Source organism: Myxocyprinus asiaticus, chromosome 8, assembly GCF_019703515.2.
Source record: "Myxocyprinus asiaticus isolate MX2 ecotype Aquarium Trade chromosome 8, UBuf_Myxa_2, whole genome shotgun sequence".
NCBI classification, from domain to species: domain Eukaryota; kingdom Metazoa; phylum Chordata; class Actinopteri; order Cypriniformes; family Catostomidae; genus Myxocyprinus; species Myxocyprinus asiaticus.
In genome coordinates, this window is record NC_059351.1 from 40171916 (window position 1) to 40188886 (window position 16971).

Below are 16971 nucleotides of genomic sequence, written 5' to 3' on the forward strand. Positions count from 1 at the left end.
TTGGTGGATCTCTCTCTGCTGGATCATGGATAGTGTTGTTCTTCACCAGGAATTCTGCTATTAAACCTTTTTAAAGAAAGTTCAAATAACATGGACTGGCAGCTTCAGCCGAAGCATATACCATCGATCAACAAACTCGGAGCTCACAGTAGGTCTGCTTAAAGGTTTGTAAGTTAGCATTAATAATCAGTTCCCCTATGCAAAAAAGGAAATTGATTTTTACTCCTTGAACCAGACTGTTGCTCTCCACAGAGCCCAAATCCATTGGGTTATAATTTTAAAAAAAATCAACACAGAGACTGTAGATCAACTTCAGTGTTTTATATTCACACCCGAGAAAAAAGGACAGCAAAAATAAAAATACACTTTTAACAGGCTACAGTCATCACAACCAATGCAGTAGAATTTCTTTCCTCTAATGCTGCAAATCAATGTGCGGATAAAACTTCTTCCCATTTTTCTCATCGTCGTGTCATCCTATCAGCTTTCTCCCTCGCTCCAGTTGCTGGGGAGGGAACCTAAACGTGGGGGTTTTGCCACAAACCTGAGTCGTAATTACTGAGTTTATGAATTAGATAAAGCCACCTGAGGCTTGTTTGAGGATGCCCCTGGTTTTGAATTGCTTTAAAGTACAAAAATAAAGAGAGACCCCGCACGCCTATTCTAAAGCTGACTGTTCAAAGGTCCCGTTCCCAGCTCCTGTTGCCAAAGAGTTTGGGGCTATTAGTGCGGAGTGCTAGTGTGATTCACATGGTCCTCTAGTTGGCCAACAAGGAGCAAGTAAACACTTTACGTAGGTGTGGCATTTTAGGGGTCTACATAACACCTTGATAAATGACACAATAGGACTTTTTGTAGGGGAGGCCCAGGCAATAACATTGGACCCTTTGTGTTTGGAGTGTTTAGTGGTCTTCAAAACATTCATGTGGCAGAATCAAGTGGATCTGAGGGTGGGCTTAAATCAAACCACAAAATAAGATGTTCTGTGGGTAAGGAGTGGCAAAATGAATCTGTGGAGCCAGATCCAGATCCACTCTCACTCACTTTTTGATTCTAAGGGGAGTGTGTCTATTTGAAATAGACATTTCCATAATTCTGGCTGGCTTCACAAGATCATCAAATGCCTCATTGTGTCCAAATTCAAAAGTGTAAATTATGCAGCTAATGTCCAGGCATTTGACTGCATAGTTTCAACGTGAAAGGTTTTTCTCTACCTTAATGCATGCTAAAAGCATGTCATGTAGTGCCTATTGTCTTGCATATGCTCTGTGTTATGTTACGCCTCACCTGCCCCACCAAATCCTGTGCTATATCAGATAAAGATATGTCTACATTAATATCCCTTGTTATACAATTTCCCTTTAATATTAATATGTTCATACAAATTACATTGTCTCCATTAAAGAAGGTAATAATCTAGTCCTTCTGATAATTGTAATTGGTATTAAAAGTAAATGAGTGCAAGGGTGCAAAGAAAAAAAAAAAGAGGGAAGCAAGCATAAGAGGTATTGGGAGGTTGGGAGTGACCAAATGGTGCATTGGTATACTATGAATTCGTAACAGGACTTATTGCACCCAGAAACGTGTTACAACACTGTGATTTGGATCTCAAATCTGCAGACATGGAAGTTGTCTTTAATTTAATCATGATTTTTTTTAAAAAGAGCTTGAGGAGTTTGCATCTGTTCTAAAATGGAAAGATGGTGCTGTGCTTTCTGGATTTATACTGTTAACAAGGGTTTTTATAGACAAGAGATTTGGGAATCCTCCATGTAGTGTAACATGTTTTTCTCAGTATAAGTTGAATCATCAAAATGATTGGAATCACAGCCGAACAAGGCTGAGCTGTAACACAATTTTTTCAAAGAACAAAGAAAAGCATCTTGTTGTCAAATGTAATCAACAAATATGTGATGCTGAGATTTTTGCAAACTGATTTGAAAACATGCTTTAAAATGGACAGGAACTAAGCCATTGGTGTGCCAAGGCTGTGAAGCCCATACCGAGTCTCTGACCGAGTCTTTCATTGAGGTTTCAAGGGGGAACAAGCACACATTTACCCAATCTCAAGTGCTCTTTAAAAGCCTCAGACAGGAACAGGATGTGACATGGGTACGCAAACCATGAATCTGAGGGTAAGGAAATGGTAGAATGAGAGGAGAAGGAGGGAGTGAGACGAGAGGGAGAATAATGAGAAAAGACAGAGACACACACTGAGTGGCTCAGGAGTATGGTTGTGGTACCCCGAAACCAGGCCTATAATGTGGTCTAGCTGTTGGTGACTGGTTTGATGGCCCATTGGGGCCTGTGGGGTAGGCAAACCCTCCATACTGGTATGGATTTGGGTACGGAGCAGGGGTGTGACCAAAATGCCCAAATGGTGGCCCAGGAAAAGAAGGTTGGGTGGGATATGGGCAAGCTTGGGGGCCAAACGCTGGTCTGGGAGTGGAGTAGCCCGTTGATGGAGGGAAGGGGGAACCCTGGCTGGGGTAGGGCTGAAACGCTGTGCTAGGGTTGGTGGGACCTGTTGAAGAGGCTGAGGGGAGGTGGTTGAGGGGAGGAACAGGATAGGGGGAGTAGGGGAGAGCAGAGCTGGTGGCATTGGCGGGTACACTGATTTTGGAGCTCTGTTGGTGCTGGGGCTGCTGCTGTTGCCACGGTGATGATGATCCAGCATCCTGATTGGCACAGGGTTGTGATGTAATTTTAGCATCTCCTATCCCTTTGCTTTTTTGGCAGAGAATTTCTTGTAGCTTTTCGATGCGCACTCGTCTCATGTGAGCGAGAGATCGGAGAGAAAGGAAGCGTTCGAAGAAGGAGTCCAGCGATATTGAACCTTCAAGAAACTCATCTGCTAAAGCCTGAGAGAAAGAGAGAGATTGAGTTTTTTTCAATTTCTCACATTGAGGATATATAAAACACTACATATTGACTTTCATGGACTTTATTCAGAGTAGCGCCATATTTGATTTTTGATGGTAATGAGAGTGAGGTTGTGAGGGGTTGGGTTGTATTGTTTTTCAAAGTGGTGTTGATCGTTCAGCTGCCAAAAAATTATCTTTCAAAAAAAATTTCAGTAGACAAAACATTTTTTGTGAGAATCGGACCAAGACGTGATCTCGGACCTGTTATACAGTGCATGCCATCACACAGAGAGCAAGTCTATATCTCAGAGCCTTGTTTTCATTCCTTTCAAATTAAAAATGGCGCTACTTTAAATAACATCTACTAAGTCAAAAACAAATACTATACAGTGCATAACAGACCAGCAGTTCCTAACCATTTAAATATGAATACATATGAAGGCATTGACATTTCTATTTAAATGTACATTAACTAATATGTAAAGTAATAATAACAACATGTAAAGTTATTACCTACAATGATATACATTACATAATGTAATAATACTTGTTAATGTTAATAGTGAAAGTCATTATAAAGTATTACAGAGGGTTGTGGATGCAGAAGTGGTGTTATTATTATTATTATTATTATTTGCAAAACAGCAAAAGGAGGGCTTATAATTTAGTTCCATTCAAATTATCAAATATCAAACAGAGATCTGCTTAGCCACTACTTTCTCACTAATTACTTTTACATTACAAACAACCATCCACTTTTTATTTTTTTTTTACCAGTAAGATAAACAAACTTGAGTATAAATTTGACAGTAACAGAGTATCAGTAAAAAAAATTAAAAACATCAACAAAAAACAAATTTTTTCATCTAAGCATGAGCTTCGTGTTTTGTCATATTCAATGTTTAAGGCTATTGGTACGTCAACTAACAACAATTTTAAAAATGTAATCATTTTTAAAGATTTCGTTTGTTTTCATTTCATTTTCACATTTAATTAATGATTTATTGAAATATTGATTTAATTATATACAGGTAATTTAGTAATTTGGTCCACCATATGTTACATGTTCAATTCAATCCAATTGAAATGTATTTGTAGCCTCTTGAAAACAAAATGATGTATTAAAATTTAGTAAATGCATCCTTTTTTTTTTTTGGTACAAATTTTTTTCTCTGAAATTTTCCGCAGACACCCTAGCACCCCCTTGCATCCCCCTGGGGGTCCCCCGGAAAATTTCAGAGAAAAACATTTGTTAAAAAAGGAAAAAAGGATGCATTTACCAAATTTGAATACATCATTTTGCTTTCAAGAGGCTACAAATACATTTCAATTGGACTGAATTGAACATGTAACCAAATTTCTAAATTATCTGTATATAATTAAATAAATCATTAATTACACGTGAAAATGAAATTAAAACAAATTAAGTCTTTAAAAATTATTACATTTTTAAATTGTTGTTAGTTGATATGCCAATAGCCTTAAACACTGAATATGACAAAACACGAAGCCCATGCTTAGATGATAAATCAACCCAAAAACAATGCTAAAAATAAAATGGATGCAATCTAGTGCTAAAATGAAATACAAGGGACATGTATCGATTTATTTAGTGATTTAAAGATAACACTATTTCATTATGCATGTAAATATTTACTTAATGTTTTAATTTTGAGTAATTTGGCCCTCAATAATAACAACAACAATAATGGGTAAAATACAAAAAATACACTGTCAACTAAATACAAAGTAAATGTTTTCCAAATAGTATTTTAACAATTTATTTTGGCTTAAGTACAATGACAATATAAAAGCCAATCATTTTATTTAGCAAACAACATATTGTCTTTATAATATCACCCTTAATCTTTTCTCACACACCATATCTGGATCTTTAAACATGAAAATATATAGCTGCCTTCATATATTTATACCCCTTGTATAGAAGACTGTGGCTTACCTCTGATTCTTCCTCTGTGTTGGCGCCCTCTATCTGCAAACGAGACAACAGCCCCTCTGGGGACACCTGCCCCATTATACTGTCTGGAGAAAGGGTGGGAGAGAGAAATCGAAATGAGAAGGAATTTACTGTGCTGAATGGCAACAAAGAAAGAAACCAAAAGAGAAAATATTATGCAAACAAATTAAAAAGCTATGATGGTGTAACAATTTTTAAAATAAAAGAACAAGACATGAATGAATGGAATGACACATTTGAGAATGGGCTAAGGAGAAGAAAGAGTTCTGTTTGCATGGAGACACATAGCTATAGTGTGATGTAATGTCATGGATGCAAAAACAGGGAAAGGGGAATGTGTGCCAGAACAAAACAACCTCATAGAACGGACACAAGTGCAAATAGAAAACTTTCTGGCTGAACAGGTTGTTCTTGTTAGAAACACAGCAATGCTCCCTGTCTGTTCAAAAGTCTCTAAAACCATTAACACTGCAGATCAGAGGTTCCTGGTTCTAGGGTACTCTGCCAGTGCAATAAAGCACTCTCTAAGCAACCAAAAGAGTCACTGACTGCTAAAGCAGCTCATCTGTAGTGTGTATAAAAGATGAAAGAACACTGTAATTTGACTTGCACTTAATCACTGACTTAAAAGCAGTGCCAACAATAGAATCTTTTAAGAAGTCCAAAATGATGAACCCACTTTATTTTCCATACTGGCTATATACTTTCTCTTTCAGTTACAGTAAAGACATTTCAGTTCCTTCTTTAAGATGTGATATATTACATTTAGTTTCCATGGGTTACACAGAATAAATGTTTTTAAAAATCTGAAGAAGACTATTAGAGGGATAGTTTACCCCAAAATAAAATTATGTCATTATTTACTCAGCCTTATGTCATTCCAAACCCGTATGACTTTCTTTCTTCCGTGGAAAAACAAAAGCAGATGTTAAAAAAGGGAAATGTTCTACCACCCCTGGAGTTCGCTAATTCGCTAGTTCGAATCCCAGGGCGTGCTGAGTGACTCCAGCCAGGTCTCCTAAGCAACCAAATTGGCCCGGTTGCTAGGGAGGGTAGAGTCACACGGGGTAACCTCCTCGTGATCACTATAATGTGGTTCGTTCTCGTGGGGTGCGTGGTGAGTTGAGCGTGGCTGCCGCGGTGGATGGCATGAAGCCTCCACACGCACTATGTCTCCGTGGCAACGCGCTCAACAAGCCACGTGATAAGATGCGCGGGTTGACGATCTCAGACGCGGAGGCAACTGGGATTCGTCCTCCGCCACCCGGACTGAGGCGAATCAGTACGCGACCACGAGGACTTAAAAGCAGATTGGGAATTGGGCATTCCAAATTGGGAGAAAAAGGAAAAAAAAAAGAAAAGGGAAATGTTGAAGCTGAAGTGTGTAACCTTTTCAGTGTTAAAATACTTGCTCCTTTCCCATCTTAATTTGCAGACAACTGTAAGCAAGCCATCTGTAGGTAAATTTTCTTGAAAACTGTAAACACTCTGTGTCTGCGGCCCTATAAAAATTGCTCCATTTGTTTTCGACAGCCCGTCCAGACTGACACAACAACACTGACTCAACCAATGCTGTGAGTTGGGGGCGGGACTATCTGTTAGATCAACCACTGGAAGGCATGGAGGGTGAACTCGTAAGCTGTTTGAAAACAAAGTTTATTTTTGCAGTTTTGTTCGGTGGCACAGAAATTACAGACTTCAGCTTTAAGGACTGACAGCACTCGTCCCCCATTTACTTTCATTGTACGTGAAACAGAGCAGCATTAATATCCTTCTTCATTTTTCCTCATGATCCAAGAAGAAAGTCATATGGTTTTGGAATGAAATAAGGGAAGTAAATGATGACAGAATGTAAATGGTTAAGTGAACTACCGTTTTAAGTGTTGTGCCTCGCTTGCTTTTATGAGAAATGTTTGACAAAAAAACTCCCTGTTTTAATTACAAAAATACAAACAAATACAAATTACCAACAAAATCAACTGTTTCTCTTTTGTTTTGGAAAATCTGCTATCAGTGTCCTTTTCCCTCTCCCTTTATTTTTATATTAAAGTGATAGTTCTCCCAAAAATGAAAATTTTCTTATCATTTACCCTCATGATATCCCACATGTGTATGACGTTCTTTCTTCTGCTGAACACAAACAAAGATTTTTAGAAGAATATTTCAGCTCTGTAGGTCCATACAATGCAAGTGAATGGTGACCAGAGCTTTGAAGCTCCAAAAAGCAAATAAAGGTAGCATAAACGTAATCAATACAACTCCAGTGGTTAAATCCATGTCTTCAGAAGTGATATGATAGAGAGTGGGTGAGAAACAGATCAAAGTTCAAGTCCTTTTTTACTATAAATCTCCAGCTTTGACAAGCCCCAATAAGTAAGGATTTAACCACTGGAGTCTTATGGATTACTTTTATGCTGCCTTTATGTCCTTTTTGGACTTTCTGAGTTCTAGTCACCGTTCACTTGCATTGTGAGGACCTTCAGAGCTGAAGTATTCTTCTAAAAATCTTTGTTTGTGTTCAGCAGAAGAAAGTAAGTCATACACACCTGGGATTGCATGAGGGTGAGTAAATGATGAGAAATTTTTCATTTTTGGGTTAACTATTTTTTTCATTTACCCTTTCTTTCTTGCATTCTCTGTGAAATATCTTCTATATTAAGCCACATTATTTCTCCCTTATTTGTCTTCCTTTTCCGTCCCTCCTTCACTTACCTCTCAGGGCACAGTGCTGTTTGTATTTCTCCCTCACTTGCTCCAGTTCAGTGTATTTCTCCACCAGCCGCGCTCTCTCTTTCTCAAGACGGGGCTTCATGTCAAGGTTTTGTTCTGCCAGACTGCGGTTGGCAGCCAGGGCCATCTCCCTCTCCAATTGAATATTCTGAATCTGCAGGAGAATTAAGATTAAAAGACACATAACAAAAGCAACATAAGTCCATGAGGACAATTCATCCTCAGCAGGAATGTGAAGACATCATCAAGATGTAACAGTATATCAATTTCAAGAAAAAGCTGTTCGGCCAGATGTATCATTATCGAGGCTACACATACATTTGAGCATCATCAATCAAAGACTAGCCAACAAATTTATATTATATAACTATGGATTTTAAGTCAGCTACTGTATGGGACTTAAGTGATAAAGCTAGTAAGTTTTAATGTTTTAATTCTGCTGAGGCATATAAGGGAACATTTCTAGAAAAACAAGACATAATTCTGGGGGTATATGTTTTTGCAACAAGCGCAGACTATACTTACAGTGCATTCAGAAAGTATTCAGACCCCTTAATTTTTTTTCACATTTTGTTATGTTGCAGCCTTATGCTATAATGCTTTAAATTATTATTTTTTTTACATCAATCTACACTCCATACCTCCTTTTGACAAAGCAAAAACCAGATTTTTGATAACTTTGCAAATTTATTAAAAAGAAAAACTGAAATATCACATTGACATAAGTATTCAGACCCTTAGCAATGATACTTGAAATTTAGCTCAGATGCATCCCATTTCTCTGGATCATCTTTGAAATGTTTCTACACTTTGATTGGAGTCCACCTGTGGCTAATTCAATTGATTGGACATGATTTGGAAAGGCACACACTTGTGTGCCTTATTGAACTGTTTGGCCTCAATTCCAAGCATCATGTCTGGAGAAAACCAGGCACCGCTCATCAACTGGGCAATACCATCTCAACGGTGAAGCATGGTGGTGGTAGCATCATGCAGTGGGGGTGTTTTTCAGCGGCAGGGACTGGGGGACTGGTCAGGGTTGAAGGAAAGCTGAATGCAGCAGAATACAGAGATATCCTTAATGAAAACCTGGTCTAGAGCACTCAGGACCTCAGACTGGGCCGAAGGTTCACCTTCCAACAGGACAATGACCCTAAGCACACAGCCAAAATAACGCAAGAGTGGCTTAGGGACAACTCTGAAGGTCCTTGAGTGGCCCAGCCAGAGTCCGGACTTGAACCCAATCGAACATCTCTGGAGAGACCTTAAAATGGCTATCCACCGATGGTCCCCATCCAACCTGACAGAGCTTGAGAGGATCTGCAGAGAAGACTGGCAGAAAATCCCCAAAATCCAGGTGTGCAAAGCTTTTCGCATCATACCCAAAAAGACTTGAGGCTGTAATCGCTGCCAAATAAGTACTGAGTTAAAGGTCTGAATACTTATGTCAGTGTGCTATTTCAGTTATTTAATAAATTTGCTAAGTTATCAAAAATCTGTTTTTGCTTTGTCATTATGGGGTATAGAGTGTAGATTGATGTGAAAAAAAAATTATTTAAAGCATTTTAGCATAAGGCTGCAACATAATAAAATGTGGAAAAAAAAGAAGGGGTCTGAATACTTTATGAATGCACTGCACTGTATAGCTTTAGTATGTAATTAAGCTAATCACATCACAGAGTAATGGCCACAATAACTACAGAACTGCTGTTATTATTAAAATGAATATCACTGATGTGGGGCTGACATACACAGTGAATGTGCTCTTTTGGAAACCATTATCGTGCATTTGCATGACTGCAGTGCATATGGCGCAGATCAAATTAAAAGTTGCATGTCATTCAGGTAAATTTGTTTTTTTAGATAAAACACAAAAACATAATTCCAATGCAGTGCTTTACGGTCTATTCAAAGACATGATACTATAATTTGGTTTGCAGGCCAACTGGAGGCTGTGATTGACATAAGATTGAGAGGTGATTGAGATTAATAAAAAACAATGCTTGAGTATCCTCAGAAGACTTTTACTCACCCTCATGTCATCCCAGATGTGTATGACTTGATAAAATAATTAGAATTTTTGGGTGAACTCTCCCTTAAAAAAATTTAAATGCACCTACTCAATGCCACCAAATAACTGTAATAAATCATTACAGAACAGCAAACTGATAAACTAATCAAAATCTGCTAATCAAACAGGAATAAACAATGTGCTGTTGATGTCATTTACAATGCATTCATAGCATAATGGTTAGTCACACTCACACAGTTCTGATGTCATTTTGGTCTATGATGACATGTAAACTTTTTCCAAGAGGCCCAAAACAATGATCATCTCACCTCATCAGATTCCAGTGCCATAGACTCCACCCGCTCCGAGTTATCTAGCAAATCCTGCAACTCGGATTGGCTGAGGTCCTGAAGCTTCTCCATTGATCTGCTAGGACAGCTGATGGATCAACAGCAATGTTAAAATAATTTGCCCAGTAATTTAATTTGAATATTAAAACACATTTTAATAATAAGGCTGACTGATGACCATTTCTATAATCTCAACTCTACGGCTGTAAAGAACACATTTTCAGTGATTTTCATGTATGCCTCTTTGTACATTAAACTATTTAACCCTTAAAACAGTTACTCAGAGGTCCATAGAGGACAAAATGTCCACATCAAAAAACTGCCATACAAAATATTACATATTAATATTATTTTCCACTTTCACTGACTGATTTTTTTAACCAACATCAATCTTGATCATAGCTACCAAATATTCATTCATTTTCAGGATTTTAACCCTTTAAATGCCAGTTTGTTTACATAATGCCACTGTTTTTTTACACACACACACACACACACACACACACACACATTTCTCAAAACACACTCTGACATCCATACCAACACACTTGCACAATTTTAGTTGCATCATATATTCAATTGTCCTGCAGTGCTCTATAATACAGCAAACAGAAAATAGGAAAAAAGCATTTATTTGCTCCATAGGCTAAACATGAGAAAACTGCGACATCTGGTGGAAAATATTACAAATTAAAATATTAATAGAATGAGAATATCATAGAATTCATAATATTATGCTTTAATGGCACTGGGATCAAATATTGCAGTTTTAATGGGTTTCAATGGGGACATTTTTGTCATTTAGGTCCTGAGTCTAACTATTTTGTGTACACAGTGCATTATAGATGTATTATAGAAACTGAGGTTGAAATATAAAAATGTCCCAAAAAATACAAATCTTTGGCAAAATGTATTACACAATAATTTAACACAGCCAAAATTATCTTAAAAACAAAATAAAAAAGACAAAAATGTCCCGAAGGTCGCACAAGGGTTAAGAGAGACTGGTGGGTAATTTGGACCACCTAAGCCAGTCATCTGCCAAACAGAGTTGATCACACAGTTCTAAGTGGGCTATTGACATTTTGGTGTCAAACCAAGCTGTAAATCTAAACTTAACCCTTTACTGCTTGTCATATGTTAACGAATTCCCAAATACTTACAAGGTACAAGCAAATCAAAGTCCTCTCCGCAGGGTGCTCATGGAAAAACATCAAACTTAATTGGAAGTGAGTGACGTAAAGATGTAGACGGAAGCGCTGAGCCAGACAAACACCTTGCGAACGTGTTCAGCGTTAAAACCTGCTTCCTGTGAGAACAACTCACGAGACCGTATCAGTGCGAGGTCTCGCGCGTTATCTAGTGCGACAGACTGGGAATAAATGCGCGAGATTATTCCCGGACAGTGGAATCTCCTCGCGATTAGCTGGCTAGCTCACTTACAGGACAGCAGTTGAGCAAGGCGGGTTGCTATTCAATACCAAACGGCGTCGGACGAAAGAACAAGTCAGAATACCGTAAAAATATATGTACGGTAAAACCGCATCGATGTCAAATTGAGAGAAAAAAACCCGTTCCAGTAACGGTTATTTGACGGGATATAGTCCTATTCTTAAGGGAAAGTTTCACTTCTCGTTGACAGATATTGCGGCCATTTTTGGATGAGTCCATTGAGTCGATTTTGTATAAGGAAGTGAGTTGTTTAAAATGGCACGATTTATATTTCTGTACAAGAAGAACAAACACACATTGTAATTATTATGATGCGACTTAAATAGCTGTTATACATTTCATAATGCAAATATGTAAATGGTTTTTAATGCTTTAGTGAAAAACCATTAAGCGTACCCCATTTTGATTGTTCATGGTATCGTCCAATGTTCAGGTGACCGAGAGGGAAACCCCGATGTGACGGGAATATTCCATATGTGACATGGCAGTAGGGTTGACTTAATATTTCACCACACAAACAGCAGGTTTTATACCATCAAGATTAATAATGCAACAACACGTACTTCGCTCAATGTTAAGTCTAAAAAAAAAATAAATAAATAAAATAAATTCACACATGTACAGAAAAGACCACTGAAGAGACATCCAAAGTAGATCGATTTTTAGTGATCGGAGTTGCACATAGACTTCAATATCCGTATTTCATACATGACAATATCGTAAAGTTACATTTCTCAATGAAAAAAATCAAAATGAGGGACAAGAGCAGTGTTTGTTTTAGTCACAAAAATATAAACTGAAATATAAAAGTTTACATGCACATTAAATGACTGTCCCTAAAAAACAAAAAACAAACAAAGCAGTATTGGTTTATATATAAAAAGTGATCTCTCAATGTGTTTTCAGTCCTTTAAAAGCAGAAAATGACAGGAAACAATGAAGAGCCAGAGCTGCAAAATCATAAAACAACAGCTGCCAAGAGACTGTTTTGTATAAACCCTGTAAAAATGAAAAGAGATTGAGTAAAAATAGAAAATTGTAGAAAGCATAAAAGTTCTAGATATATGCATTCTTAGGCCTTAATTACCAATTGACAATGAGAAATAATGGATCCTTTTCATAGACTGTGATAACGTGTTTCTGCCTTTTTTAGGAGGATAAATCTAGTAAACGGTTTGATATTTGCAATTTTTAAACTATTTAGTGTAAATTTATAGCATTATTCTTTGTATTATATTACCCTAGAGTTAGTTTTAAAAAATGAGTTACCACAGATGTGATGAGGTTTCTAACACATCTGCTGAGAGTGACAGTTAATTTGCCAAATTTTCTCTTCTGACAGTCGTAATCCATCGCTCCCAATTTTTTTCTTCATTTGGAAAGTTGTGGAAATGTAATAGATTCAATGTTGGAGCAAATGAGTAAGCAAAACGTATATTTGCCGTGGTCTCCCATTCACTGCTATATTGAAGTTTACCCAGCAATCGTTTACTTCCGCATTCCAAAACCCAGAAGTGTGAAAAGGGTCCATAGTGAGAGGATTTTCATAGATAAGATTCCTCAAAAGCATCAGGATTAAAACTAAAATGTCTAAAAGCAACATTTTTCAGTTGCATAACTGATTAACTATGGGATCACTCAATAATTCTCATGGGCACTTACTTGAAAGATCTGTCCTGGACATATGTGAAGGAGAAATTCATTGCAAGGAGGAAACAGTGGAAAGTTCCTAACAGCATAACCATACAGAAAAAGAGATATCAGTGTCCCTCCTAAGCTAGCAAGTCCAGCAAACAGACATTTTTTCAACTGAAAGAGAAAACACAGATAATTGTTTCTCATTATTTATGTATTTCAGAATAATGTAGCGGTCCCCAAAAGTATTTGGATTCACTTAATTCACAATTAAAACAAATTAATGTAACTGCATTTGGTAACAAAATATCGCACCAAGTGACATATAGGCAACAAACAAATGACGCTATAGGCCTTTTCTTGGAACTAACTTCCCTTGTCTTCTTTCATATTTTAGTGAATGTATGAATTTAGTTTCCCTCTAGTTTACACAGGTGTCCTAGCACTGTAACCACAGATTGCACGGTTCATCAATTATGGACATTTTTACATCAATCATGGACAATTTCATGGATGTGACAAATAGTTTGTGTCTTAATTTTAAACAATATACGCAATGTTTAATCATTTAAAATCCAACAAACATAATTTCATGAAATGTTTCGATTGAAAATTGTACTTGTGCTTTCTTAGTTTAAAATTGATTGCCCTTGGTTTGTTATTTTGCTATCTAATAAGTGTCCATTTAATTGCTATCTAATTAAGTGTCCAAACACTTTTAATGGCCACTGTATTACAATACATATCCAATAACATGCTCTAATGTATACTCTATGTGTTGAAGAGTATAATTTAAAAATACCAGTTGTCTGCTAGGGGTTCTTTCAGATGCTATACCAAGTGATCCAGCAACCACAGACTAATTAGGGAGAGAGAGAGAGAGAGAGAGAGAGAGAGAGAGAGAGACAACAAATTGAAAGAATAATTGCACAATTCTGAAGGCCCTACCATTATCTCAGTGCTTATGTTATAAATTAAGCATATTACTGATGTTATTATCCAGTAAGCAGTCATCTATATTACTAACACTAATTTTATAGACTATAGTATAGTAGTGAAATAAACATACCACAGAACCAACACAAAGAGGACAGACAAACAAATATCTAATATCAGTGCTGATGTTGTAAGTTGGTATAGTCAGGAGCACTTGGAACAGACCAAGCAAAATTGCCATTACCTAGAAAGGAGAAAACACATGCTTATGGTGTAAAAACAACAACAACAACAAAAACAATTACAACAATCTGCAAAACCTCTAAATGGAAAGTGTTTTGGGGAATATGCAAGATTCTAAGCTACTGTTATCCATCCTCAAAAATGACAAACAATTGGCCCAGTTGCCACTTACCGCCACTGCTTCAGGATCGTAAAACTTGAACAGGCGATGTAACTTGGGAGGATCTGTGCCAGAGGACACCGTTTGTGGGGTTGACATCTTCAAATGTGAGCTAAGAGTGGTGGAAAGGCAACTGATGTACTGAAAAATAGGAACATTTAAATAATTGAATCAACAGTTATAATGGTCCCTAGGAGTCTGAGAAATAAGAGAGTCTGCATTAGTGAGTCAGTGTGAAACATGATCTGATCCCTATGGATTAATGGAATGTTTTGCAGGAATGCAGATGGTTGTGTGGAGAAAAACATCTTTATGAAAGGAAGTGGGTGGATTTAACACAAAACATGTGGCTGGAGAGCACAGCAGCAGGGCTTGATGCAATTCAGATTGCTCAACAGCACTGCAGAGGAAGTACACAAAAAACATTAGTACTTCACTGCCTCCCTCGAGTGGGCTAAACTGTCCAGATGTCCAAAACAGCCCTTTTCTATTTATGTAGATATTTGCATCGCATAAAATCCCAAAATACTCCCGACGAATACTGCAAACCACTGTACACTTGAGCTACATACTGTAGTTTAACTCAACTAGTTGTGGTTCTGCATGTACGAGTTTAAAAAAAAAATATGTCAGGTCAGATGTCATTTTATTAAAATAAAGCTCGTCTGACTCACCTTGAATGCAGTTTCAGAGAATCCTTGAAAACACTTTGCTAAAAATGGGAACGAACTCTTTATGAACTATGAAGTGACCACGAAGACTCATCCAAAGCTCGCCTAAGTATGAAAGGGGGCTGGACAGACTAGTATTCTTTGTAATGCACGCATAAAAATCGCAAGGGTGGGTCTAACCCTTACTGTATTCCAGAAAGTATTGCAAAAGCAGATTTGTTTTCCTTGGGAATCGTTGCACTAGGGGGCGTTCACACCAAACGCGTCCTTGCGCTACAAAACGCTAGACACCGCGCAACGAGAATAACAGAACGCGAGTGTCTTGAGGCGCGTTTAAGTTCTTTAATTCTCGTGCAGCGCTCCTACACGAGATGCTGAAAAACATCCCATTTGTCATCCCAGAGGTTAATTACCAACTTTCCTTACTTACAAAAACGAAGGATGAGTTTGATGGTGTCAGCGGTCCTTTCAGTGACCACTGCCCCAGGTCCGGTAGAGGAAAAACTAGACAACAAACAGAAAGCCCTGCGGAGGAGTATCGAGAAAGGGGAGCCCAAAATATTCGGGGTGAATGAACGTCGTCCTTATGTAATAGCTTCATTCGTAATTATTCTCTTGGAAGGCATATTTCACAGTTTTAAAGTAAACGACAATGTTGGTGATTGTTTTCATATGTTCTGTCACATTCTAACAGAACTGAAAAAGACCAATAGATTTGCCAATAGCAAAGGTGTAATGTGTGCAAGTTTCAAGATAATGCTACTATTTCCAACTTCTCTTCTCCTTGCACTTTGTCCTTACAAATCTGTAAAAAAAAAAAAAAAAAAAAATTAGGCTTAAATGATATCTTTGCAGTCTTCCAAACCTCCTGGGCTCCTAATTTAGGGAACATTGCATTTAACAGACCACATGGGGCGAAGCAAGCCTTTAAATTAGAATTTCTCTGAATTAATCAATTTTATAAGCTTTATAAGACAACAACATATTAAGAAATGAATAGTACAAGTAACAAAAAACCTTAGCTATGTGCAGTATTTCATATTCTCTCTCTCTCTCTCTCTCTCTCTCTCTCTCATAGGTCTCTCAGATAGTACTGATCATCTCTTACTCTCTACCTCTGCTTTCAGAGGAAAACACGATAATCATCAACTTTGATGTGCCATGGTGGAGTGGCTTCATGGTAATATTACAATAATAGGCTGAAGATATAACTGTTTTATATATGTTCTTTAAAGGCATATTCCCAGTTCAATAAAGTTAAGCTCAATTGACAGTATTTGTGGCATAATGTTGATTACCCCAAAACATTAATTCTGACTCATCCTTCCTTTTCTTAAAAAAAAGAAGAAAAAAAAGAAGAAAAAATCAATGTTACAGTGAGGCACTTACAATGGAAGTGAATGTGGCCAATATTTGGAGGGTTTAAAGCAGTGGCGTAGCCACGGGTGTACAACTGCCACCCAAAATGTAAGCTTGCACACCTAAATGAAATGGCAGGGGTTTTTTTCTTTTTTTTTTTACTTTACTGTCTGCATCATGTCAGACATTGTATAATCCTTTATTTGTACTGGCTTAATAATTGACGTTACAACAGTATTATTTTTCTTTTTTTTATGAATCAAACCTCCTTGTACTCCATAAATACAAAGAATGTTCAAAAAAGGTTTTGAATCTTCTTACAGTTGTGCGTTCTTTTGTTCAACACAATGCATTATTTATTTATTTATTTTCCACAATTACGTTTTTAAGCCAATTAATGTAAATAAAACCTGGTGTATTTGTTTTCTTCTTTTCTGTATTGTGTAAGTTGTACCATCATTTATATTTGTGTCTTTAGCATATTCTGGAAAATAATGATGAATCATTCCAAAACGTTTTTTTTTTTTTTTTTTGGACAAATAATTAAGCCTCATATTTGTATATATTAACAGGGCAATTTAC

At 37.2% G+C, this 16971-nt stretch overlaps 2 protein-coding genes across 3 annotated transcripts; both read right to left on the bottom strand.

Annotated features, from left to right (window-relative positions):
- Window positions 1-306: 306 nt before the first annotated feature.
- Window positions 307-11879, bottom strand: vps37c (VPS37C subunit of ESCRT-I). Its single transcript, XM_051704050.1, has 5 exons — window positions 11097-11879; window positions 9913-10021; window positions 7555-7726; window positions 4825-4907; window positions 307-2861 (listed from the first exon to the last, which is right to left on the bottom strand). Exons 2-5 carry the CDS (start codon window positions 10003-10005, stop codon window positions 2223-2225), a joined length of 987 nt encoding a protein of 328 aa, XP_051560010.1. The 5' UTR covers window positions 10006-10021; window positions 11097-11879; the 3' UTR covers window positions 307-2222.
- A 152-nt stretch (window positions 11880-12031) lies between these two features.
- LOC127444603 (uncharacterized) lies at window positions 12032-15646 on the bottom strand. Of its 2 annotated transcripts, none has more exons than XM_051704061.1 (6): window positions 15461-15646; window positions 14372-14500; window positions 14090-14200; window positions 13823-13879; window positions 13048-13194; window positions 12032-12384 (listed from the first exon to the last, which is right to left on the bottom strand). In XM_051704061.1, exons 1-6 carry the CDS (start codon window positions 15629-15631, stop codon window positions 12277-12279), a joined length of 723 nt encoding a protein of 240 aa, XP_051560021.1. In that variant the 5' UTR covers window positions 15632-15646; the 3' UTR covers window positions 12032-12276. The 2 variants fall into 2 exon arrangements, with proteins under 2 accessions (XP_051560021.1, XP_051560022.1); XM_051704062.1 differs by lacking the exon at window positions 15461-15646 and adding an exon at window positions 15034-15237.
- Between the last annotated feature and the right edge of the window lie 1325 nt (window positions 15647-16971).